At 39.7% G+C, this 27,859-nt stretch overlaps 1 protein-coding gene and 1 non-coding gene across 18 annotated transcripts in view; one reads left to right on the plus strand and one right to left on the minus strand.

The window, feature by feature from the left end:
• Positions 1-27,859, minus strand: part of Bptf (bromodomain PHD finger transcription factor) — a 118,877-nt gene that overhangs the window by 10,802 nt on the left and 80,216 nt on the right. For 7 of the 17 annotated variants that reach the window (XM_074045459.1, XM_074045466.1, XM_074045464.1 and 4 more), the window contains 13 exons: positions 27,581-27,827; positions 27,064-27,225; positions 26,697-26,848; positions 25,704-25,812; positions 20,022-20,239; positions 19,023-19,245; positions 17,503-18,407; positions 16,225-16,307; positions 15,741-15,966; positions 8,696-9,030; positions 5,574-5,747; positions 4,661-4,853; positions 3,728-3,812 (listed from right to left, as the gene is read on the minus strand). In XM_074045459.1, coding sequence (XP_073901560.1) covers positions 3,728-3,812; positions 4,661-4,853; positions 5,574-5,747; positions 8,696-9,030; positions 15,741-15,966; positions 16,225-16,307; positions 17,503-18,407; positions 19,023-19,245; positions 20,022-20,239; positions 25,704-25,812; positions 26,697-26,848; positions 27,064-27,225; positions 27,581-27,827 — 3,112 coding nt within the window. The other 10 variants (XM_074045472.1, XM_074045473.1, XM_074045470.1 and 7 more) reach the window with 7 other exon arrangements.
• On the plus strand, positions 13,537-13,726 carry LOC141414209 (U2 spliceosomal RNA). The gene has a single exon (XR_012439286.1). It is a non-coding gene; the product is annotated as a U2 spliceosomal RNA (small nuclear RNA).

Consider the following 27,859-nt stretch of genomic DNA (forward strand, 5'->3'; position numbering starts at 1 on the left):
ATGCTAATGAGATGCTTTATGGTTGGGGTTCCCTCCATGGTTTCAGGATGGGGTATCCCTTCAAAAACTAAGGCCTAGCTGGTGCTGATAGCTCCTGCCTGTACTCCTAGCTACTCAGGAGGCAGAGATCAGGAGGATCACAGTTCAAAGCCAGCCCTGGGCAAATAGTTTGAAAGACCCTATCTTGAAAACACTCATCACAAAAAAGGGCTGATGGGGTAGCTCAAGGGGGAGGCCCTGAGTTCAAACCTCATACGGAAAAACAAAACAACAACAGAAACAAAGACCAAGACCTGATTACAGGGTTGGAACTTTTAGCTCCACCTCCAGTCTCTGGGGAGGGGGCTGAAGGAGAAGTTGATTATGAATGGCCAGTGATGTAATAAATCATGTCTATGGGCTGAAGCCTCTATAAAAGCTGGAAGGATGGCTTCTAGGAGCTTCCAGGTAGCTGAATGCGCAAAGGTTCCTGGGGATGGTGTGTTCCTCCTCCAGACTCTGTCCTACCCATCTTTTCATCTGTATCCTTTGCAATATCCTTTGTAACAGATCAGTATCCTTAAGTGTTTCTGTGCTCTGTGAGTCGCTGTGCAGGTAAGGAGGTTAAAGGAGGTGTGAGGGGAGCCCTGACTCACAGTCTGAAATACCATATTCCTGAGGTAATCTCTTTTAGTTGGCCAATGTCAGAATTTTTAATTTCTGCTAATTTGGACAATGGGAGTATTTCTTTGTGCACGTCTTCAGTAACTATGCATTTCTTCTGTGTGAGTTTCGTATTCATGGACTTTGCCCATTTTCTCTCATACTGTTGTCTTTTTTATTTAAGGGCTATTTATATAGTAGGGACAATTGAAAGTTTATAGTGATTTGGGTTTTTTTTGGTATATGGTAGTTAGTGGTGGTAACTATTACATCTTACTCCACATCTCTGTGATGCCTGTATTTGTACACCAAACACAAATAAATAACTTATTATTATTTTTATTATTGTTGCAGTACTAGGGTTGGAACTTGGGGCCTGTTTTTTTTTTTTTTGGTGACACTCGGGCTTGAACTCCAGGCTTTGCAGGTGCTTTAATGCTTGAGCTACATCTTCAGTCCATTTTGCTCTGGTTGTTTTGGAGATAGGGGTCTTGTGAAATATTTGCCCAGGATGGCCTTGAACTGTGATCCTTAAAATCTCAGCCTTACAAGTAGCTAGGATTATAGCTGTGAGCCACTGCACCTGGTAGGGCCTCACTCTTGCTAGACAGGCATGCATCCATTTGAGCTATGCCCCCAGTCCTGTAATAAATACTTTAAGAAAATATTTCCCCTTAAAAAAGTGATAACTCCTGGTAGATTTTAAGAGTGCAGAGAAAAGGCTGCAGACATGTATGTGTGCACTGTTAGTAGAAACTGGTTCAGTTTACTGAAATATAATTTGACATTCTTTTTTTGCTTTAATTAAAAAATTAAAAAAAAAAATCTGAGACAGGGTCTGGCTATGTGTAGCTTAGACTGCCTGGAACTTGCTATGTAGCCTAGGCTGGCTTCAAACTCACAATCCTCCTGCCTCAGACTAACAAGTGTTAGAACCACAGCTGCGTGCTATGCCTGCCTTCAAGTGGGTTTACTTTTTTAAGCCTATAAAGGCTATGTGCCTTTTGACTCAGAAATTTTAATTTCAGGATGTTTTTCCAACTAAACAAACAAGTACAAGCCGATGCATTAACAGGAATATTGTTTTGTTTTGTCTGTACAAGCAAAAAACACACACAAACAAAAAACCCATTAATGGTTGTAAATAAATTATTTTATCTAATTAAACACAATGTTGTCTAATGTGTGATTCAATTCCCACAATTACAAAACAAAATAAAACGAACTACAGTATAGGTCTTTAACAATGCTGACATGAAAAGGGTGGTTTACAAAGCATGTTGTAAAACACGGTAATTCAAATATACCTATTTCTGTTTATGAAACAAAAGCTACAGCTGAAGCCAGGTGCCGGTGGCTCACACCTGTAACCCTAGGTACTCAGGAGGCAGAGATCAGGATGATCGAGGTTCAAAGCCAGCCCAGGCCAACAGTTCTAGAGACTCTATTTCGAAAAAAACCTTGACAAAAAGGGCTTATGGAGTGGCTCAAGGTGAAGGCCCCAGGGTCAAACCCCAGTACAGCAAAAAAAAAAAAAGAAAAAAAGCTACAGCTGATCTTGTTGATTCCTTCATAGCTTCAGAAAACTATTTTCCGTTTAGTCTGTATCATTCCTGACATTTCCTAAATGAGCCATACCCCAGCCCGCTGTACTCCTTTAACGTTCAACACCAGGTGCAGAGGTACACTACAGAGTATTTCAGTCAAGAACAGGTTTAAGGCACTGTGAGCACATCCAGTAAGCACGTCACCAAGTGATGGCACACATCTATGCTAGTCACACAATGGCAAAACTGCCAGTGGGGCAATTTTCAAAACGTATTGCAATCATCAAGCAATGCATGATTGTGCTTGATTTTGGAGTTTTTTTTTTTCCTTCAGTACTGGGGTTGGGACTCAGGGCCTCATGCTTGCTAAGCAGGCGCTCTATCACTTGAGCCACTCCACCAGTCTTGTTTTGTGTTGGATGTTTTTGAGATAGGGTCTCACAAACTATTTTCCCTCTTGATCGCTGCCTCCTGAGTAGCTAGGATTACAGGCTTGAGCCACCAATGCCTGGCTTGGAGATTTAAGTTGCCATCAAACATACACCTTTTACATTTAACACTTTGTCGGAACCTGGACACATGGCTCAAATGGTAGTGTGCTGGAGCGTGAGGCCTTGATCCAAACCCCAGTACCAACAAATGCAAAACAAAACAAAATAAACAAATCGAAACGCCCAAAGAAACAAAACAAAACCAAAATACTTTGCTGGCTTTTGGAACACAATTCTTTCATTGGCTGGAGGTAATACGTTGAGAGCTCTGGAAGCTTTTACCTGTGTTTTAATTTTTATAATTTCTTTCAGATGTATTATTTTAAAAATACCAATACTTATAGTAGTTCATCTTAATATGATCAGTTACAGCTGTTATTTACTATGGGTCCAATGAATTTGCTTTCCTTCAGGAAAAGATGAGGAAGAAGAGACAGGGAAGGATGAGAGTTGTTCACTGATGTCATTCATTCTTTTATATAGCTACATACTACTTCACCCATCTATCTGCTGACTTAGCTACTCCTCTATCAATGGCTATCTATTTCATTTCCACTGTCTTTGCAATTATAAACACTGTTGCCATGGTTATGTACTTGTGCCCATGTAAATCCTCAGGAATGAAATGGCTGAGTTCAAGGGCATAGACATTTAAACTCTAACAGGTACCCCCAATTTACCCCCCTAAAATCACTGTATCAATTTAGAATCCTACCACCCTTGTTCAAGATGTACCAATGTTAGCAGCATGCCAGTGGCTCACGCCTGTAATCCTAGCTGTTTGGGAGGCTGAGACTGGAAGGATCACAGTTCAAGACCACCCTGGGGGCAAATAATCCATGAGATACCATTTCCAAAATAACCTCAGCAAAATGGACTGGAGACATGGCTCAAGTGGCAGTGCACCTGCTTTGCAACTGCAAAGCCCTGAGTTCAAACCCCAGTGTCCCCCTCATGGCCCCCTAAAAAACAAATGTATCAATTTTATGAATTCAGAGTGTCTCCAGAGGCTTTTGGATAAACTCCACAGTGAACTCACGTACTTACCCATGGGCTCCTTAATAACACCGTAATAATCTGGAGCATCATTGGGATCTACTGGCTCAAGGAAAGGCCAAGCCATCTTATGCGCCTAGAAGAAAAGGTGAGCTCGTTACTGTCAGGCAGAAACCCTAATTCTATATTGGTTTCTCAGCTGAGTTACCTCACCAATGAACCCTTATGCTCCAAAGGTCAATTTTAAATATGAGATGAACTTTTTTGTACCAGATGATTTCTGTTCTAGTCAAAGGACTTCAGATGAAGGCTGGTCTGAGCCCTGCTGTGGGGGGTGGAGTACTAGCTTAGGATTCACGGAATCTACTCGGATCCTCTACGAAGCCCTGCCAGCTGAGTCCTGTTGGCACTGCATCACTTCTGAGGAGCTGGGGGTGGACAGGTTCCAAGTGTGGAGCAGTTACCACTGCTGGGTAATGAGGTGACAGAGATGTAATGTTAAACAATGTTCAAACACTTACTGAGACACTGATTCTCTTTCCAGTTCTTCCAGGTCTTCAGATTCTGATACAGCAGGAGAAAAGTTTCAACCTAGTGCTCTATGTCTTAAATAGCTTGCTAACATTCCCTAATTGTACAAACCACACCAAGCCTTTTTGCTGAGAGTAATTAGGCTTCCATCAAACTGTTTTCCAATCTATGATCATGATATAAACTTTCTTTAAAAGTAAAATTTAAGTTTAAAAAAGGTGAGTGACTTATTAAATAAGATTGTTAATCTACAACGCTTGAGGTGGCGTGTGGCTATGGTAAGCCTCCCGTCACTGGCACGTGAGGACTGCAGTTTGTCAAGCCTTCACTCCAAGAGCTGGGAGTCAGCAAAGAGCCACCTACTCAAAGATGGCAAGTGCAAACCGGAGAAATGTTTCCAAAGCGATGCAGGTAGTTTCATTTGCAAACACTGTGCTCAGAGAGGCTTCTCACCTGTAAGGAACGCAGCACCCTTTTCAAGCCCTCATAGTCCTTCTCAGTCAGTGGTGTGAGCACCGTCATGGCATCCTCTGTGGACTGGCACTGTGGACAGACGTACTCATCAATGAGCTCTGCCTCACTCTGCAAGATGCCCACGCAGCGCCCGTGGTACCAGTTCTGACACCGATCACAGCCAATATAAAATCTGGAAGATCCGAAATGGAAATGAGTCCAAAAAGGATGAGGTAACATTGATTATCATTTACTTTTAAAAATAATGAGACATGCAACTGAAATACTGCTAAAGTCTGGGATATGAAATAGTTTCAGTATTACGATTGTTTTAATATTCTTGAGGTTGACATTCCAATGTGTTCATTTAGTATTTTTGAAGTTAAGAACAAGAAGTAAAAGTTTTAAGAACACTGTAATACTGGAGAACCAGTTTGAAGAAAAATGTAAGACATTTAATTGATTTTAAAGCTCAAAACAAAGCCAAAAGTATTTCAACTAGACCGTATCAAATGGGAGTTCAAAATCCTACAAGCTAATAACAGAGTCTCAGAGCTTATACCCAAATTAGTGTCTTTCTAACCTACAATACAGCACCATTTCAAACACTGATAAAGTCCAAATAGGTCAGGCTATTTTAACCTCATTCATTTCCACATTACACATTGAAGAATCAAGTCTACCATTAAACCACATGTCCCCCAATGTGTCTCAAGCATTCAGTATGAAGCAACATAAATTTTGAAGGGGAGGTAAGAGGGAAAGAGAGAAAAAAAATTGGAAAGGAAATTGTAATGTAAGTGTATAATATATGCAGAAAGAAATCTTGCTTTTATTTTAAAATAAGTAAGTAACCCGTCAGAGCAATGTGGCTTCCTGAATTATTAAATATGATGCTCTTATCAGAACTCACTGTGACTCATCATAAGGTGTTCTGCAGATACAGTACAATTCCTCACTGCTGCCCTCTTGTGCCCGTTTACAATCATTACAGATGTACACATCCATTTTCTTAGCCTCCTTTTCTGTGATGCCAACACATTCTCCATGATACCAGTTAGTACAAAGATCACAGCCAATATAGAACCTAAAAGTATTCACAATGAAAATGACAATGTAATTGTCATTTTGAGCTGCAGGATACTTAAATCTGTCTTCTCTACTCTGATTCACTTTCTTACATGGTAATTTCTGCAAAGAGTCAGCTAAACATCCTGAATCCAACCATTCTACCAGTGGCAAACCCAGCATCTAACACTGTATTAAGGGTGGAAACATAAAGTCACTCACATTGATTTCAACAAGTATACTGGTATAGTGAAATATGGGTCTTTAAAAGCATACTGGGATTGAAAAGATAAACAACACACTGATGGTAGTGGCTTCCTCTTAATGAATGTGTATAAAACTTAACAGGCACGAAAACCAAAGCCAAAGAATCAAAGACTTACATCTGTCAAACCTATTCCACAGAAGCCATTTCAATAGGAGGGCTATTTCTTAGATAGGTTTGAAAATGTATCTGACAATTTAAATTTGAAAACAAAGCGAAGCGCAAACACCAAATTACACTACAAGGCACATGCAGGCCAGCCAGGTGTAGAGGACAAATGGTCAAAACATGATATGAAGAAGAAAACTAAGAAAAGTACATGTGGTAATCCAATTTCTACTAAGTTTTCTATGCTGATAAGCATTAAAATTTAATTAAAAGTCACCTCTCATAAAAGAGGATGACATGGGCCGGTTTTGCAGTCAATGCGTGTAATAATGGAAGAGTGCTAAGGAGTTCCGAAGAAGCTGCTTCCACCCAAAATGAAGGGTGCACAGTGGGGAGGACAATGGAGGAACAGCTTTCCAAAACCTCTAAAGATTCTACAGTATTCAGTGAAGGGAGGCTATACTACTGTGTAAAGGAGGCAACCTCAAGGTTTTTGTGATTGAGGAGTCCTAATGACAAAATTAAAAGTATCTCTAGAACAAACAGTGTCTGTAAAAGTGCTAACAGGCACTGTGTGGGAACACGACATCATCATAAGGAGAGTTAGTGCAACTCACAGGCCCCTGGACTGGCCTTGTTGCCACCACTAGCACCCTTCGTTCTACCAAGACGTTTCTGGTAAATTCACGTAGAGGAATGCAAGTTCCTTTAAGCTTCAAGCTGACTTGCCTCATGAATGTGAGGGAGTAATACCCGGCTATGTGGTCTATCCATTACCAGACACTTTTTATTTTGATCTATGACTCTCATGTGATGTGCTCTGCCACAGAAGGGGATCTTTTAAGCTGTTTTTGTATGTTGTCTCTTCATGGTGGCGAGTTATGGGTTCTGGAAGTAAGTTCGGAGCCTGAACTTGAATGTTTTCTTGGTCACTCTTTTTAGACTCCCAAACCAGGCTGGTTTGTAAGAGAGACTGCACTGCTATTAAAATATACCAACTCACTCCAACTAGAACAGGGAGTGAATGAGCCTGGGATGCTGAAATGTTAATAATGACAAACTGAAAAATATGAAATGTCCACAAACTAACAACATGTACATGTGTTCCTCATTTTATGCAACTTAGATACTCACAAGTATTGTGTGCAAAATGAATTTCTGTGATTTGAACACTTTAAAAAAATTGATGCCGAAGAAGCCTTATTATTTAAAGAAATTCCAAAAGCAAATCTTTTCACAAAGAAAAATAACTCAGGTTTTATTTCAGGAATCACTGTGTGTATTTTGCTTAAAGTGAGGCACACTGGTACTAGACTTCAGGAAAAATCAGCTCATAGAACTCCACTTTTTACCGTATGTATAATTACCAAGGAGATGAAACAATGGCATTTGCAAACTGATTATAATTTAGACAGCACCACCAGAGCAGTTCAATGTTGCCACTCACACAACATTAAAGAGATCACAATTTTATTTTATGCATTGACTAGGCACTCGTTTATGTAGCTACATTAAGCATTCCTAATTCCAATGATATTTACTTTTTTGAGACAGGGCCTTGATATATAGCTCAGTTTGTCCTCAAAATTCATGATCCCTCTGTATCTGCCTCCCCAGTACTGGGCATACAGGTGTGTGCTACTGTGTCTGGCTCTAAATATTTTTAAAAGCACATCAAATAAATTTTTGATACTGTAAAAAAAATTATTATGGTTAGTTGTGGCTTTGAAAAAGTTGGGATATAAGTAGATGTGGTGGCACACACCTACAATTCCAGTATTTGGGAGGCTAAGGCAGAAGGATCACAAGTTCAAGGTGAGCCTGGGCTACCGTAGTGAGATCCTGTCTCAAAAAAAAAAAAAAAGAAAAAAGCTGGCCTACATTTAATGTTCAGAATAGAGCTGGTTGAATGATGGTAATGACCAAAAACTAAGAGCTACATTTATGGAGTACTGTCTCTAAAATCTTGTTTCTATCACCAAGTACAAGTCACAACTGTCAAAAACAGCTTCCAGCTGCCTGCTTATTTGAGTCTCATACTTGAGGAAGGGTAAAAGGAACACTTTTTGTATTTTTCTGGCTTTTATCCCCAAAAAAGAAAGTGGAAACTTTGACAAAAAAAGTTGCAGTATTCCAGCCCCCAAAAGAAAATTGTTTAAAATAAAATAAACAAACAGAACCACTCAAATTTGATTATATGCAGATGGATTCTAGGTTTTGGAGATCCCAGAAAGGAGGCTGTCTGTTCACCACATGGACAGTAAGATACCTCCTTCTTCAGCCAGTGGTGCTGCTGGATTTGAAGTTCACCCACAGAGAACAGGATGGAGCAAGGAAGCAACAGAAAGCCTGTTTTTGACAGAAAAGAATATGACAAAGACGAACAAGACTGTGACCATGTGAAATAGCGTATTTTACTCTGCTAGTATCAAGGTTAAGAATGTCCGATTCGAGACGAGAGATGAAGCTTCATCACCCTTATGTCCGTTTATTTTCATTGACACTGTTATCAATGCACTCTCTTTCTTCACAACTGTCAATTTAACAGCTAAATTTTAAAGGAAATAAGTCAGAGCTCGAGAAGATCTACTCACTTAGATTCATCATAAGGTGTTTTACAGATACAGTAAAGCTTTGTGTCCTTCTTGGTTTCCTTTGAGGTAGTAGATATCATTTTCTTTTTCTTGGACTTTGAATCTTTTTCCTCTTCCCGCTTCCTCTTCTGGGAAGCACCAGGCAGCGGGGGTGTGGGGAGGCCTGCGGGCTGTGGAGTGGGTGCTGCTGGAGGTGAAGGCGGAGGGGCTGGAGGGGCTGGCGGTGCTGGCGTGGTCACTGCCACCGGGGGAGTGGGTGTTGCTACTGCACTGGCCTGCACCACCTGCGCCATTTCTTTCTCCTTCTTCATTTTCAGATCTCTCTTTAGCTCTTCCTGTTGTCAGTTAAAGACAATGCAAGGCGCGTCATTAGAATTGTGCAAATGTATGACCTGACCAGGGCACATTACATTCCCCACCACCCGAGCAGCTCCACAGTTCAGCCTGATGTGAGAGAGTTTTAGTAATTCCAAACAAGAGTTTTCCTACTCTCCTCAAGCTCAATTAAGATGGTAAGAAATAGGAAATGACTGTACAATAACTAGAATGCTGCTGGGTATCTCCAAAGAAGACTTGACAGGAAGATGAGCAAGGATCTAGAAAGAGCCTGTCCTGTCAGGTGTTGCTCAGGATGGGATTTCAAGTGTCCTCACCTACTTGCTGCTTTCTTTTGGGTTTTCGCAATCTTGTTCTTAAAAGGAGACTGTAAAGAACTGAATGTAAGACTTAATGTGGCCTGACCAGTACAAAACAGAAGGAGATGCAGATGTGCCTTATTAATTACACTCCTATGTGTAGAATTTAAGACTGCAAGGAGAGCTAGACAACAGAACACACTATTTTCTCAATAATACAGCTTTGTCCATAAATTAAAATACTTTTTCATGTGAAATATTTTTTAGACATACCTCTGCTATCTAGTTCTACAGCTAATTCTTGAATAATGATTAGAGCAAACTGTTATCTCACAGAAAAACCACTGTAACTGGCATCTATGAAGAAATGCACAAATACAGAGCTACAATAATTAAAAATACTTAAAATATCCCAAAACATGTTCTTATGTTTATTTGCCTTCCAAAAGATTATAGGCTTTCAAGACAGTAATGTAGATAACTCCTATTCCCTTTGAAGTTTTCTACAGAGGCCCAAGATGATTTTTTTTGCAAGAAAGAAAGGAAAAAAAGAAAACAAAGAAAGAAACAAACAAAGAAGCAAAGAAAGAAAGAGAAAGGTTGAATGAGGGTATGGCTCTAGTGGTAAAGCATCTGTCTAACAAGCACACGGGCCCTGAGATCAAACCCCAGTATTTGTCAAAAATAAATACATACATAAACAGATAAAAAGAAAACTGTCCCATTGAACTTAGAGCTACATTGAGTTGAAATTCTTCTTTTAAAAACTCCTATAATCCAGCACTATAGTGGCAGAGGCAGGAGGATTGAGAGTTTTTAAGGCAAAGTATGGGATACACTGTGAGACCCTGCCTCAAAGAAAAAAAAAAACAAAAGCTAAACATTTGAAGGCATTCTCATTCATTTAATGGAACAGTTGATAAAAGCAGAAAACAAAACACCAATTCTTGCAGAGCAGCTGGGGACTGAGGATATAGCTCAATGGTGGCACGCTCATGGCCATGGGTTCGATTGATAGCACCACAAAACAACCCAAAGTTCAAAAATCTCCAGCTGGTAGAGAATACAAATTATAGCTGGGTACGGTAGTTTACGCCAGTAACCCCCGTACTCAGGAAGCTGAGGCAGGATTGCGAGTCTCAGTCCAGCCTGGGCTACCTAGTGAGACCCTGCCTGAGTGGTGGAAGCAGCTGGTATGCAGCCCACTACTTCCGCTCTGAACCTCTCACTGCTACTGTAGTGTTTCACTTAAATTCTAGAGACAAAAGCTTCCTAGTAGCAAAATGGTAATAGATGCCAGAAGTAATAATTTAAATGAATTCCTGGACTTAGTTTTATAGGTTCTTTCTTTTCCTTTTTTGGCAGTACTGGGGTTTGAATTTAGGACTTTGTGCTTGCTAGACAGGGGTTCTACCACTTGGGCCATGCCTCCAGCCCTTTTTGCTTTTAGTTATTTTTCAGATAGGGTCTTATGCTAACTGTGCCCAGGCTGGCCTCAGACTGTGATCCTCCTTCCTCTGCCTCTTGGGTAACTGTAATTTCAGGCACATACCATTACTGCTAGGCTTGTCTGATAAGATAGGGTCTTCTTAACTTTTTTTTTTTGGCCTGGGCTGGCCTCAAACCATGATCCTCCTTGAGCTGGGGTTACAGGCATAAGCCCCCATGCCCAGCGAGTTTCACAGTTTCGAAAGCACAGGCATCAGACAGAGGTTTATGAAGGATCTGCCTGCAGCTAAGGTTAACCAACTCTGGAAAACAAAGGAAGAACTTGCCCTGCACCCTTTCACTTCTGCACAGTGCCCATCGCCATGCCACAAGTAACAATGGCATACTAGTAACAATGACATTAGTTCCTCAGGAAGCCGAAACACTGTCACAAAATTCTCCCCCATAAACCTCAATGGTACTGGCTGAGTGATCCTATTTTCTCTGTGTAGTGTCCAGATGATCTTGTAAGAAGATAAGCAGTGTGACTAATAGTCCTTGTCTATATGAAAAGGACAGACGGGACATATTCCATGGAAGACAGGAAACCTTTAGCTTCCTCTTCCTAATTCACTGATGTTAAGCCATCATGACATACATCGTGAGGAACAAACAGGTCAACATGGTGTTGTGGACGAATACTTTGATTCCCTCATAACCTTCAAGAATACATCAAAGCTGGGTATGGTGGGGTGTACTTGTAATCCCAGTACTCAAGAGTTGCACAGGAGTGTCTTGAGCTTGAGGACAGCCTGGGCTACACAGCAAGACTGTGTCTAAAAAAAAAAGAGCACACAAATGAAAACAAAATATAAGAACAAACTGAAAAGACTAGTCATGCCTGAGTAAGATGTAAACATTTCTCTGGAGTAGGGACACAAAACTGCATAAAGGCAGAGAGACGAGGAACTGGGAGCCAAACCACAGCACTAACAGTTCTGCACGGTAAAAGGCACTAAAACTGCTCTGTGCCAGCTGGGTGCCAGCCCAGAAGGCTTTCTGTTGGAAGTTGATGTGATGGGGTTGCACTAGGCTTCAAGAGAGGAGGCAAAAGCTCCTTTCATTCAAAATAAACCTGCAAATTCAAATGTCAAAAAATGAACAACATGGAGTGTGAAAGACAACCAACAAATCAATGACTGAACCTGAATTTACTCCTAATGAAATTTACTTGATAGAACAATTTCACAAAAACTTTATATGAAATAGTCAGAGTTAAATGAAGGTATAAATTCTATTAAAAAATGAACACTAAGTCAGGGTTGGTGGCACAAATCTGTAAATCCAGCACTCAGGAGGCTGGAGCAGATGGACAGTGAGTTAGTTCCAGGCCAGCCAGGACAACATAGTAAGACCCTGTCTTAACATGCACTCCCCCCAAAAAAACCAAAACAAAAAAACCAAGAGGGCTGAGCAAGAGGCTAGCAGTAGAGCACTGGCATGCCCAAGGCCTTGGCTTCGATCACCAGTACTGGGAAAAACCAAAAAAGCCCAAGAAATTTGAGAAATTATTTTCTCAAAACCAGAAGCATAAGGGGAAGGCAAAGGGATAAAGAGATGGCGCACAGGATTTTTATAGCAGTGTACCTATTCTGTATGGTATTTTAATAATAACTACGTGACATATATTAACACAAATTAACAAAGAAACTAAGAGTGATGCTTAGTAAACCACGGCTTTGGATAACAGCAATGCATCAATTGTAACAAAAGTGCCAAACTAATGTAAGCTATTAATAATAGGGAAACTGTGGGGTAGGTAGGAAGTATATGGAAATTGCCTTCTGCACAATTTTTCTGTATAAAACTACTCTAAAAAAATAAAACCTTATTTCTGTTAAAAAAAAAAAAAAAAACCAAAGACAGGCAGGAACAATGTAAGAAACGGAGGCTATAAAGAATTAGTCATGTGCTGGTGGAGAGGCTCAAGTGGTAGAGTACCTGCCTAGCAAGTGTGAGGCACTCAGTTCAAACCCCAGTGCTTCCCCCCAAATAAAAAATAAATAAAATAAAAGCTTAAGAATCAGTCATATATATGATCAACATCATTACATTTTATTTTTAAAACAAACCAGTACATATACATATAGATATTCAAAAGTTGTCCCTCACAGAAACATACCTTAGTAATAAATCAATTTTCCTACCTCAGAAGATTACTCTGTATCATGGGTTTAAGAATGGTTAACTTTGGGAGTAGAATTAAAGATTATTTTTATTTTTTGGTCAAGAAAATAGCTTTGAAGGACATTTCAATTTCATGACTAATTTATTTATATCTACAATATAGGATCACTCTGCAGAATGGGGAGCAGGATCAATAACTGCCAAGTATTTGGTTTTATTTTTTTGGCAGCACTAGGGTTTGAACTCAGGGCCTCACTCTTGCTAGGCAGGTGTGCTACCACTTTAACCACTCTACCAGCCCTTTTTTGTGATGGATTTTTTTGAGATAGGGTCTTGTGTACTATTTGCTGAGGCTGGTCTTGAACTGTGAACCTCCTGTTCTCTGCCTCCTGAGCAGCTAAGATTACAGGCATGAGCCACTGGCACCTGGTGAATGAATGAAAGGGAAACATCACACTGTGCAGTATGTGTGCGCGCGCGCACTATTCTGCAACATACATTTTTTTGTTTGAGCATTTATCACTGAAAAATTTCCCCCCAAAATTAAACAACAAACATCAACCCCACACTACTTCATTAAAACGGAAGTCCATTGTTCTTGGCCTTTTGGCCAAGATCAAGTGTAGTATCTGCTCTTACCAGTTTAACATCTGACAGAGCCTCTACATGAGGACAATGTATTACATGACTTTTTGGAGCAGGGAGGTGGAAGAGGAGCTTGCTCCGTCCTTACCACATATCCACCTGGCATTGCAGTACCTCCAGGAACAGTGCACCAATAAAAGTAAAATGGAAGTCCATTTTGTGGAGACTCCACCATGTGTTTAATCCAGTGGTTCTCACTGGGAATGGTGCTGACGCCATCTGGAGAGAGTCTGAGAATGTATGTGGTAGGGCAGGCCATTTCCTAGTCATTTTTAGGTTGTTAAAATGAGGAGGCTCCAGGCACTTGGTACCCTTGGCCGAAGATGCTAAACTTACTACACTACTAAAAACCAGCCTGGCCCAATGTGCTTCTGTTTAGATCACTGATTATCAACCTCTGCTTTGTGGACTTGAGACTGAGCAAATTTTTGTTCTTACCAACATTTTAATGAATGTCCTAGTTCAAATATCTTGCCTAATTGTTTTAGGTGAATTTGTAGAAGTGAAATTATGGACTGAATCATATCCACATTTTAGACATAAACTAACGAACTGTTCTCTAGGAACATATGATATCATCTCTAAAAAATGGTGTTTTCATTTCACTTCATTTCAACAGTCAGGCTAAATATCTTTTTATATATTTCTTGGGAACTAGCCTTTTTAAGTGTGAAAATTGTTTTACTATAGTGTTCATCTTTTTCTTATTGACTTAAGAGTGCTTTGAATTTTAGGAATTCTAATTTTGTCAAAAATATAAAGTCTATTTTCATTTTGTTACCTGTTTTTCAATATTGTCTTTTTTTTCCCCCAGTACTGGGCACTGAACCTCAACAAGCACTCTATCCTTTTCTTTGTATTTTGAGACAGGACCTCCCTAACTTTGCTCAGGCTGGCCTTGAACTCACACGCCCCTCACATCCACCGCCTGAGTAGCTGGGATTATAGGTACCTTCCATGTCCTGCTCAGTATTGTTTATATAGGTTTTTTTTCCTATCTAAATAAGCTTTCCTTTTTATGCCATCAAAACTAATCTTTTTCCTTTGTGGCCCTTTTGATCTTATAATACTTTATATAATAGTAGTGGTTTTCCCATTCCAAGATTACAAAAATGACAGTTCATGTTTTCTATTAGTATTTTTTGTGGTATTCTATTTTTGTATTTAAAATTTTGACCTGAACTGTATCTTAATTTAAGGTGGAAGGAAGTGTTGTGAATTTTTTGTTGCTACTGTAAATTGATTCTTTTAAGCTTTACACTTTGTCAATGATTGCAGTTTCAATATTTATATTGTAGCTGACAACCTTACTGAATTCTTTAATAAGTTTTAATAAAGTTTCTCTTGAGGTATTAAATAATAATCATGCCATACACAGTTAGCAACTTTGTCTTTCTTCTATTTTTTGTCTCTTTTCTTTTTCTTGGTCTAACTAATAACGTTGACTGCTGGCACAGTTGTCTCATTTCTGACTTGAGTAGGAAGATCGCTAGTGTTTCAGTTATATAATGTTGACTGATCAATATTTTCCTAATAATTCTCACCTCCTATAAATGTACAGGACACTTTATGGGATGTTTTAGATAGCTTCCCTTTCAAAAAGCTGTGCATGACAGCTCCTGTGCTGTGAAAGTGTAATAGGAGGGAGAAAAAATAAAAAGCCATGTCAATACACACAAACAGCTGTCTTCTTTAATTTTTTAATATATTACTCAAGAAGGCAGTAGCTTAGTAATGCCTATAGGATGTTACAAGGTAGGAAATACTTTATTTTTCATACTTCCTGATGAAACTTGGTCCCTGGTACTTTTGGCAAGATTATGTCCTAGATAATAAAAGCTATTCCTACAGAGTTAGTTCTAAAACATTTTAAGTGGATTAACCTTTCAGCGTGGTTAGTTTATAGAGTCCAATATGAAAGCATACTTAGACTGTCTTGTTTTAAGACATGCATACTTTTTACTCTAAGTACTTCATACAGACAAATGTAAACTCTTTAATACAGCTGACATTTTAGGCTTAATCAAAAATTCAACACAGAGACCCTGAGGTTCAAAGCCCAGCACCAAAAAAAAAAAAAAAAAGTCAAGGCAAATAATAACAATAGATGCTAAATACCTGGCAGAGGAGGAAAGGAAATACCCTCTTACCTGCACTTCGATTTGCAGGTCTTTGTCTAGGAGTGCCCTCTTTTTCAAGATTTCTGCTTTGAGTTGCTCTTTGTGTTTGAAAAGCAGAGCCGAGAGCTTAGTAGCATTTTGCTTGCTCCGTTTCTGTTCCACACTCTCTTCACGCTTCCGTTTTTTTGCTGCCTGTTTTTCTTCTTTATCTATCTTATCCAAAATGTACTTCATCACCTGGTTACAGACAATCATTCTAGAGAAAAATACACAACCTATGAAATGCTCGGTGTTTCATTCTGAAAGGCTTAAGACATGATTCTTCTATGTTTCCCTATAGGTGACAGGCAAACTTTCTGTGACTACAAAGCCTCAAAGAGTGACTCAAACCTGTTATGAGTGACTATTAGTGCCAGGTTAATAAACTTCAACCAAGATTTAAAAATGTAAATGTAGTCTGTTGCCTGTGCAGGCTACAGAGAAGAGTCTGCTACACGAGCCCTGTGCTCCCTACCTTTGATTGTCTTCTCGCTCAGCTGGAGTCATGGTCTTTTTCTGTTTTAAATGTTCTATTACAGCATTATGCTTCATCACCACCTTTAGGACAAAACAAATCCAAAAGTGCACACTTTATAATGTTTTATACAAGGCAGTACTCGGGTAACAGTAGAAATCAGAGCACACAGCTGTTTTCTGAAGAAACAGTAAGAATTTTATGTCATTAATATAATAAAATCAGCAGCTGCTAGATGGGCCTGGGTGCTTACCACGCACTGACAACTGGGTTAAGCTAAGCATTTGACATTACCTTATTTATTCTTTGTAGTACACTGCACCACAGAGATAATTTCACAAATAAATACTGAGACATACAGAAATTAGCCAACTTGTTTAAAATTAAATAAGCTATACAGCCAGAATTTTCACCTATTATATCCAAGGCCTTTAATACTATGCTCTTTTCTTAAGACGTTAAAGAGTTGCCCCCACCCTGCCTTATACAAAGACTAGGAAGACAGACAGAATTCTTGTAAGAATATTAACTCACATATATGAGCTCAGTTTATAATTATAGTAATTTTGTATGGCAGGAATGAGGATACAGCTCAGGGAGATAAGAGTTTCTTGAGTTGTAACAACTTGAAATCCACACTTTTACCTATGGCCTAGTGCTGAGGTGAGCACACTGAAGAGGGACATTTTCTCCAGTTATGCTATAGGATGTTGCATGTGTGATTTCATTTTAATACAATATTTCTAACTCATCCAAATTGCCTTACTTTACTAAGATGCTATTGCAAAATGTCCCTGCATTATGCTACTTTTTATGTAAGCTATGGAAAAGTATGTATTTAAAACATTCTTAGAAAGGTGTGGCTTAGAAATGCAAATGAACTTAGTCTATCTACAACTTGCTTTGTCTATATGAAAGAGAAGGAATGAAAACTGCAAATAACTTCAAATGAATTGTCATAGGCCTGAAGGGGCTGTAAGACTCAGCTAACACTTCTAGTTTTGTATTAAAGATACTTGAACTCAGAACTCCATTCTTCCCATCTTAGTTTTCCCAAAAGACAGGCAGTTTCTAATAAGCACTGACTCTTGTTAGCTGACAAAGAGTTTCAAACCATCATAGTTGTTCAATGTCTTTGGTCCATCCAGTGCTTCTTCTAAATTTAAACATCAGCAACTTTGTCTCATTTCGGAAACCTAACACAACCAAACACTAAGTCTATTGCACAGCCCAATAATTCGAGCTACTGAACATGCTGCTTTGACTTAATAACTTTACCTGTTTCTGAATGATTTCGCTTTGGTTAGAAGCTTGGAGGGTGTGTTCACGTTTAATTTCTATCTGTTGCTGTTTCTTCTTTTGCTGCTGATCCCTGAGTTGCTGAACCCTGTGCAACTGCTCTTGCACACTGGCTGCCTGCACTGTCACCACATTCTGAATCTGGTGAGTCTGCACAGCACTGCTTTGCTGAATTTGAATGGGTAACTGGAGTTTGATTTGCTGGGGCACACCACCTTGCTGAGCCTGTATCTGAGCCACAACCTGCGACTGGATCTGAGAGAGAACCTGGACTTGTTGTAGCTGAGGCACAGCAATGACTTGGGGCTGTGGCTGAATTTGTAGCTGAGGACGGGATGGGGATGAAACAGTAACTTGATTTAACGTTTGTCCTGATGAAAGAGTTTGAGTTGAAGACTGTACCTGGGGTTGTGACTGTGGCTGGCCTTGGGAAGGTATCTGAAGAGATGTGTGTGGCTGAATTGGAATCGGTTGTGAGGTTGTAGTCTGAATCTGGGACTGCTGTCCAGGAGACACTTGGGATGGAGTTGATGGACGTAATCGAGTCTGTGGTGGACTCTGGACACGAACAGGAGACTGTCCCTGGACAGTACTCTGAGGCTGACATTGTGCTGCAACTTGGGGTTTGGATGACTGTGCTTGGGTGGGCTGTGCTTCAGAAGGGATATGAGATGAAACGGCTGTCTGGGGCTGGGCTTCAGGCTGGGTCTGAACTTCAGGCTGCACTGGGGACTGGGGCTGGGGCTGGGGCTGTGCTGAAGGCTGAGCAGTCTGTGGCTGGGTTTCTGCAGGGCTCACACTTGATGACTGAGTTGGTGGCAGGGTTTTGGCTTGTTGCACCTGTGTCTGAGGTGATAATTTATTCTGTTTTTGTTCACCTGAACCTGTGAAAAGGAGAGACAAACAATATCTATTACTCTAGAACAAAAGAACAGAAGACATAAGCCTTTGAAATAGGTCACTTACACATGCTTGGGTTAGGACTTTTGTACATTGGAGAGCCAAGGTCCTGTTTTCTTACCGCCCTCTACATGCCTCTAACTCTCCAAAGGGCTGGCTTCCAAAGTAAGGTGCAGCCTGTGAAACCAGCAGGTGTTCTGAGCCAGACTATCTCAAGCCTCATTTTCCCTTAGGGTATGGTGGCATTTGGTGACAGGGGACTAATAATAAAGTGGTCTGGACCTGTAGCTCGTAGACTGAGCTGCATGGATTTACCCTTTCTGAAATCAGATCCCTGACACTCCATCAAGGCTTGGCAAGGAGTGAGTGTGAGCACAGTTGTCCATTATTTTACAGCCTTTCCCTACTTTTTTTGTATTTAATGGGGCGTGGTGACAGGGAGTCTGTAAGAATGAGACATAAAAGCACTGAGATGTCAACTGTAAACCTCACTGGCTTGAGGCACAGCCTCCTGAAGGTAAGTATTGTTCTCTGTTCTCTGTTAGCCTAGCAACAAGTGGTAATGACATTCAGCATTTTCAAAGAGTCCAAAGCCCTACCTGCTGTTGCAGTGGAAACAGTGGTGGTGGTGGTGCTGGCGGTCGTGGCTGTTGTTGTCAAGGGGGTAAAAAGGAATCGCTGCACAGTACCATTTGGCATCGCAGCTTGCATGAGCTGCTGTCCTGGGCCAGGGAGGATAGTCACCCCTTGAGGTATCAACTGCAACTGTCCAGTAGTTTGACCTTGTCCTTGAATTACTACTGTCAAACCTTGATTGCCACCCTGTGGAGAAAAAACACACAACATGTAAACAGTGTTCAGAGCACCAATCTGTAAACCATTTTTTATTAAATAATTTATATGTTGTAAAAATTTGTGCACACAATGGATATATATACATAAGTATATATGTAGTATATTTGAATATCTATGGAATGACAACTGAAGACTTTAGATAAGCTAAGATAAAGTTATTTGAATTGCTTATTAGAAAAAGCATGAGCAACTGGAGCTTTAGTTGAAGCTCTCCAAATGGGAAGCCAGGTATCTATCCACAAGTAACATCATTCCCTCAGATCCAAGTTCTCCAAACTATAAAATAAGGGCATTGGCCAGGTGCCGGTGGCTCATGCCTGTAATCCCAGCTACTCAGGAAGCAGAGATCAGGAGGATCGAGGTTCAAAGCCAGTCCAGGCAAAAAGTCTGAGACCCCCCTATCTCAAAAAAAAAAAAAAAAATCACAAAAAGGGCTGGTGGAGTGGGTTCAAGTGGTAGAGCACCTGCTTTGCAAGTGTGATGCCAAGAGTTCAAATCCCAGTGCCACCAAAAAAACCCCCCAAAACAAACAAACAAACGAAAACGATAAAGTTCTCCATCTGAAGACTATAGAGTTGGGATTTATTATATCTTGCCTGTATGAAGATTCTTCTTTGAGTCCACGAAGCAGCCATTTCTTAAAATACGTAACTTTGGAACTTATCAAAATAGGTACATGTGTTTGAACTTACAGCAAGACTAAATCAGATCATGTCTAAAGTTCAAGTGACGTTATTACTTACGTGGCCCTGTGTTAACTGAGTCAGTTGAGCCATGGTAAGCTTCACCTGTCCTTGTTGGGGGCGAGGGGGTTGTGGGGTTGAAGACTGTAGATTTGTCGTGGATGTTCCAGGAGTTAGGCCTTTGTGCCCAGGTGTGGAGGATGCTGTGCTTGGGGCAGAGATGGCAGTGGAAACAGGCTGCCCTCTGATGATCTGAGTCACCACTTGCTGAGGAGCACCTGCACAAATAGCAAAGCATCTGAATGGTCATATGCCCTTAGCAGCACTCCAAACTGAAATAACTCAACACTTCAGACGAACATATTCAGTTTTGCTTTCAGAAAAACTGTAATGGCCACAAGCCCAATTATGCATTCAAATACAGGCCAGAGTCAAAGGACTCGCCTAATGGCAGCTGAGTGAAAACTCAGCTCACTAACAACCAATATCCAGTCCCTACTGTCTGCAGTAGAGTGGAAATACAATATTCTTACTATGTATCTAAAGCCAAAATAAAGAGAATAGGTAAAATGTGCCACTTAGTAGGATGCTTTTTCTTAGAAATTCTTGTGAATTTTAATAAACCATCAAGGATTTCAACTCTCTGGAGCCAGCTGCATTTACAAATAAGCTTGTCTTCCAGCAGTGTGGGAGAAAGCATGGGGCAAGCCCACACAATCCTCAACACTAGGGCCAAGTGGTCCAAACAGGCCTTATGGTAACTTCACCAAGTGTCCACTGAATAGGTGAAGTTTAGCTGAAATGGCTCTGGAGTTTTCTAAAAATTTCTGTTTCGGGTGAACTAGAACAAAAGGGCAGGTGGATTGCCTCCTCCTGCCCCTGGCCAGGAGTAATTATTTGGTAGATAGTTTGACATTTATAGATTTATTTCTATTAATGAATAACATCACATTTCTTAAGTTTTACATTTACTTTTTTTCCTTCTATGAATATGCCTGTATTTCTTTGCTATTTATTTATTTATTCATTTATTTAGGTGGTACTGGGAATTGAACTCAGGGTCTTGTACAATCTAGGCAAGTGCTCTACCACTCAGCTACATCCCCAGCCCTGTTATGCACTTTTAAACAATACATTTTTTCCATCCTGCCTTTCATGTTTTATTTCTAAACCTATTGACGTTTTCTAATGTGTCAAATGGGCTAGTCTTTTGGGGCTGTAATTATTACTTGCATGGTTCTACATTCTTGCACTCTCTCACTATATATATTCACAAGCATGTTCCTGTAGTAAACACAGTGCAACACAGTTTATTCCTTACCCCAAACTACAAGCTAATTCTGCTAGCATAATCTGATTCAAAATGACATCTTCTTTGTCCTGCAGGAAATTCTCATATTTAATTAATTATTATTATTATTTTTCTTGGTGGTACTGGGATTGAACCCAGGGCCTCTTGCCTCCCCTTCCCCCCAACCCCAGTCCTTGCTTTTGTCTTTTAGACAGGGTCTCGGCTAACTTTGCCTAGGCTGGCTTCCGTCTCCACCTCCAAGGAGCAGGCATATATCACTACACCTGCCTCTTAAAGGGCTGTGGATAGTGCTTCATGCCGTAAGTCCAGCTACTCAGGAAGCGTAAGTAGGAGGATCATAGTTCCAGGCTAAAAAAATTTTTTTCTTTTGAGACCCATTCAGTAAAGTAACTAAAGCAAAAAGGCCTGGTGCCTGGCTCAAGTAGTAGAGTATGTTCCCACCAAGCACAAAGTCTAGAGGTTAAACTCCAAAATGAAGGGAAAAAAAAAGTTACATTTTAGGTGATTACCTGGTCCCAACACACTGCTATCATAAACATAGAGAAATAAAAGGACTGGTAGCAATTAATGGTGTATTAGTAATATTACAATAGACATCCAGATAGTCCAACAAAAACTCAAATTCAAGCTTCTAATCTCAGTACTACCAAGGCAGAGGCAAGAGGGGCTTGAGTTGAAATCCAGCCTGTGCTGGCTTTTTGAGACCCTGTCTCAAAAAACCAAGGGCTGGTATGTAGCTGGCTGGTGGAGTGTTTGCCTAGCATGTGCCATACCTTAAACACACTCACCATTCTCTCCCTCTCCCAGCCCTGTCATCCCTGGGCCTGGCCACATCACTGGTAATCTTGCTATCCCTTCAATGTAGCAAACCCATTTCCACCTTAGGCCTTTGCTGCTCCTTCTATGTGAAAGTCATTTCCCCAGATACTAGCATGGCTCATGTGACTATGCAGGTTCCACAGACTGTGATTTAAATTTCACCTTTCACTAAGTCAACATCCCCACAATCATTTCGAAACCTCAACTCTTCAAAATTTATACCCCCCTCCTATTGCTAAAGTATTTGTCATTAACATGTTATATGTAAATTTTACATACTATTATGTATAAGAATACACTCAAATTTTTATGTATATATATTTATTTATTTATTTTTAATCTGGTTATTATCTACTTTTCCCAATACACTGTCAATTTCACGAGGACGGTAATTTTGTCTGATCAGTTCACAACCTGTAGTCAGCTGAGCCTGGAACAGTGTCTGCACATTGGTAGTATTTACTGAATGAATAAATGCACATCTGGATTAGGGAATCAGACAAATCAAGTCTGAATCCCATCCAGCTTAACAGCTTGAGAAATGACTCAACATTCTGGGTTTTAGTTTCTCTATCTATAAAATGGAAACAATTTTTAGTACCTACTTGATATGATTAAAGTATATATGTGAAGAGTATGTACTGGGCACAGAGTAAATGATCAATCTATGAAAGGTATTATTACTGCTATACTATTGAGGACCAATTATTTGAAGACAGACTTTGGCGAAAGGACATTAAATGCGCACAGCACAGGTGGGTGCCGGGACTGACCATTTCACCATACAATCCCATTCTTGCAGGGTGTTTAAGACTTCAGGGGGCTGCAGAGTGGCTCAAGAGCACCTGTCTAGCAAGCATGAGGCCCTGATTTCAAACCCCAGTACTGCCAGAAAAAAAAAAGTTTCAGGGAAGAAAAGTGGCCGTAGCACCCCTCCAGTTCCTGGTGGAAGGTTGGAAGCTCTAGATTCATATGTGCGTATCACACAACAGACTGTAGCCACATAAAGCATTAGGAAGCAAAGGCTCAGTATATCCGCAGTACTATCAGTATTTATAGTTTATTTAGCCATTTACCACATTTTTTTTTTCCCTCCCGCCCTCCCTAACTCTCTCCCTCCCTTCCATCCTACCTTTGTGACACTGAACTTTGAACTCAGGACTTTTCACTTGCTGCTCAGTTTCTAAAAATCTTACTATTTAACATGTATAAATTTTATTTTCTTCTTTGTATTAGTCATCCTTTCTTTTAGTTACCTGTCTAACGGGCAGCTGTTAAGTTTTAAACCAGAATTCTAAATTTTATCAAATGTCTCTGCAGTATTAACTGAAATAATATCATCCTTTCTGTTGTAGGGTAAATACTGCTTAGACACAGAAGGTTTTTTTGTAAAAAACAAAACCAAACATCCCCCTCTCCCCCTCCCCCAACTATGCTGTTTCATATTGGAATTGTGTTCAGGGCTAGGGGATGGCTCAAGAGGTAGAGCACTTGCCTAGCAAGCACGAGGCCTTGAATTCAAACCCCAGTACCACCAAAACCAAAAAGAAACAACAGAACTGTGTTCGATCTTCAAAATAAATAAAAATATTTTATGAATCCTTCCTCCCGTGCACAGGGATTGTGTTTCATAATAAGGTAATTGTTTCCTAACCCTCTTGAAGAATTCTATCCATAAAACCATTAAGTATGGAGTTCCTTTGCATAGTAATACTCTTGACAAATTTCTAAACTTTTTCCTTGGATATGAGTACTAAGACTTTCAATTTTAAGAACAGTATTTAATTATGCTGTCATTCAAATAGAATTGGTTCCTAAGTACAGACAGCAAGAATTCTGGAAGCCTTACCATAAGGATACCTGTGCAGAATTCTTTAATCATTAAAAAAAAAGAAAAGAAAAAAAACTTTCTCATTCCTAATTCTATGAACTGGCACTTTTCTTCCATTCTGTAAGATTAGACTTAGAGCTGCCAGTCTTTATTGATGTCATTTTTGTTTTCTGATTGTTACTACTTGTGCCTTTACTTTCCTTCCTTCTGTTTTAAGACTTCCTTTATGTGTTTTTCTAATTTTGGATTAAAATGTAAGAGAATGTGGGTTTTTGACCAAAAGTTCACTATTGTATTTAAAGTGCCTAGGGTAGGTGCTCAGGTGAGTGTTGAATGGATTGAGTCTGCCTGAGCTCAGCTTTGGCTGCTGTTTCATAATTTGTTTGTAATTACATATATGATGCTTCTATAACTTTAAAGTTACTTAGAACATCTGGTTTTAAAATTCCCAAACAGTTATTATTCCCAAATGGTTATTAGTGTATCTTAATATTAATTTTTAACTTTAATACAAAGACTCAGGTGTATACACATTCTACTTTCTAAAATTTATTAAGGTTCTATCTGGCTTAATGACCATTTCCCCACCAAAGAGACAGAAATATTTAAATGAATATGTGCTCCTGAAGGCAGGAAAGCTGGCACGCAGTGATCTACTGATGGTCTCCTATGCCTCCTGTTATAGTCTCCTCGACTTCCATAGTTCTGATGACACTTTAATGACACCTATCTAATCCACAAGGATTCAAGATTACATCATTGCAGTTTTTATCTTCAAAACCACTATCAAAGGAAATTTGCCATCTTTTTTAAAAAACTTTTTGTAAACACTGAATTCTACTCTGTTCAATATTAGTAGGACTATCCTTGTTCATTCCCCTTTTCTTAGGAATTTATGACATTTGTTTTTCCCCATCTTGCATGTCTTTTTATTTTGTTTTTTTTGGTGGGACTGGGATTTAAATTCTTGTCTTCGCACTTGCAAAGCAGGTGCTCTATCGCTTGAGCCATACCTCCAGTCCATTTTGGTTTAGTTATTTTGTATATAGGGTCTTGAGAACTACTTGCCCAGGCTGACCTCAAACTGTGATCCTCCCAAGCAACTAGGATTATAGGCATAGCCGCTGGCACCCACCTCATCCTATCTTTTATTTTTCGTCTTTTGTAACCTTTCTGATAATTTGACTTTAGGTGTTTCTCATAAATGTACAGGAGTATTATCTGTTTGTTTGGTGTTTTTTTTTTCGGGGGGGGGGTGTGCGGCAGGGGAGGCAGTTCTGGGAATTAAACTCAGGGCTTTGAGCATGCTAGGCAAGAACTCTACCACTGACCTGTGTATCCAGTCATTTAACTTTTAATATGGTGGTTTCAACTTATTCACATTACTTGTAGGAAACGGAGGTCTGGCTTTGTCTTTGCAATTCTGTGTTGTTACCTGCCTTAACGTGTTCCTTAGTGGTTTTGTGGTTTCCTTGATTTTCTGTTTTTTTGTCATACTTTTAGCTCATTATCTTTACTTCAAAGATTTGCACCGATCTATTCTACTTATTAGAGGCTTCTTTTACATATTTGGTAAGTATACTTGAAGCTATATTTCTCTCATTGGCAAAAAACCGAAATATATCAGTGGATACATCCCACAGTGAATTAGAAATATGGTATGCTTTGAAGTACTAATTCAAATTGGTATTGTCTAACATGTAGGGTGCCAAATGCAGAATATTATAGATTTCCTAGACTGATTGTTCAGATGTAAAATCAATACTAGATGGATGAATACCTGGCTGTACCATCACAGGTGTTCGAATAATTGCCTTTCCTAATGTTGACTGTTGGAGTGGTGTTCTAATCACCGTCATACCAGGGCGGATCTGAGGCCCTGTGATTACCTATAAATGACACAAAGGACAATGAATTAAAATGTTTTCAGAATACTAAAGCATGATGGACTTAGAATACAAGATCTTTAAACATTCTATTTTGATTTAAAAATGTCTGCAGAAATGACAGAGGCTCTTGGACATTACATTTTAAATTATATTAAGCATCAGAATAAAGATGGGATTTTGAGACAATATTTAATTGAAGTCACGTAAAATCCCTTGCCATTAAAAAAAAAAAAAAAACCTACAGACTAAAAGGAAGAAACAAAAGATTCAGCAAGGCTCTGTGCTGTAACTACTGCTCACAGGAAAATGCTGGGTCCTATTTTCCTTAAACCCCATACCTGTAACCTAGAGAACGTAATAAAACCAAAGTTTTCTTTCATAGTTGTAAAAGGGAGATTACAGAGCATGTTACATCAGTTTTATGGTAGAGTGAGAATATATTAAAAACTGAAGAACTTTAAACCTTTTCCACAATACTAGGACCAAAGAAATGATGTATCTAACATGTACATGCATCAGGTGGTGTGGATGGTATTTCTCATTCTGTTTCTTAACTAGGCTGCACAGCAAGTTTCCTTGGGTGGTCCAGTGCTGACCACTGATTTATGTAACATTTTTTGTTTTTTTTAATAAAATACTGGAAAGTAATTATTTGTAAACTATACTAAAGTGCTATGAATGAAATGTTAAAAAACTAATACTTCATGTATTAACTTGCTGATCAGAAATACAACAAACATTTTTTTTCCCAATCAGTACTTTGTTACAGATGAAGTAAAAGCAAAGGAAAATTAGCTGGATTAATTTTAGAAAAGGCCATTCTAAATACTTCATCCTGCTGTGCTCAACACTCAGAAAGAAAATGAGAATAGAAATACTCTTACTTGTGATGTGCTGGTGGTTCCTCCAGAGGCTGAGGTATTAGGCCTAATTGTTACTGTTGCTGTCCTGGGCTGGAATGAAGTCAAGGTCTGCTGACTTGTACCCGTACTTGATGGAATGATACCCAGGACTTTCTGCTGTACCTGTACAACGCCTTAAAAAAAAAAAAAAATTCATTAACAACTATCCCTTTAAGGAAAAGCACAGAGTGTTGCTTGGTTTCTGAGGAGAAACTATGTGTGGCAGGGTTTCATAGTGGGCTACACAGAACGTGAGATCCGAGGACTGAAACCGTGAAAAGGAAATGAAAAATAATGGCGACAGTATGATTTGGCAAATGTGAATTAAAACTCTTCACATTTCCCTTACCTCCTTGTGTTGCTGGCACATTTACAGCGACAATCTTGCTGTTTGCAGGAAGTGGCAGTTTGGTTATTACTTTTCCTGCCATAGTGACTGGATTGCCTGTAATTTGGAACGTCTGACCTGTGCTGGCAATGGTTGTAGCAGATGTGGCAGCTGTGCTGGTGGCTAATGGGGTATAAGACATTTAATAAGCTTTACATTTAAAATAACCAGCAACGTAGTGACTTCTAGGAAGGGCACCAATGCATGAAATGTGGCTCACTTTGTATTTTTAATAAAAAACATTGCTCTCTACTCAAAGTGAACTATGTAGATGTTGAAGGTGGAATAAGGCGGGTGGGGCTTTGCGGATGTAGCATCACGAATATGATCTGTAGCAAACCACACAGTACAGCTTGGTGGCTCAACCAGGTGCAGAAGAAAAACAACTTTGTAAAGAAATGTTCATTGCAGCAGATAAAGGAATGAAAACGCTTCTCCCCAAATGAAAACAGTGTTTAATTATATCATGGATATGTACCTGAGTTTGACTGGCCTTGTTTAACCCATGTAGCGAAGGTTTGGTGGAAGTTCTTGTTTTGCTGGAATGTGACTGTAGCTGGAGACCCCACTTTTGTGGTTAGTACCATTTTAGTTCCAGGGGTAACTGAGCCACTTATGGGGGCCACCATAACTTTCTGAGCTGGAGAGAGAGTACTGGTTGTACTGTTTGTTGAGGAAGTAGTAGAAGCTGCAATGACTGTTGGCTTCTGCTGCTCCAGTCGTTTCTAGAAAAGTGAGGGAGAAAATGTGAACCAAA

Source organism: Castor canadensis, chromosome 11 (assembly GCF_047511655.1).
Source record: "Castor canadensis chromosome 11, mCasCan1.hap1v2, whole genome shotgun sequence".
Taxonomy (NCBI): Eukaryota; Metazoa; Chordata; class Mammalia; order Rodentia; family Castoridae; genus Castor; species Castor canadensis.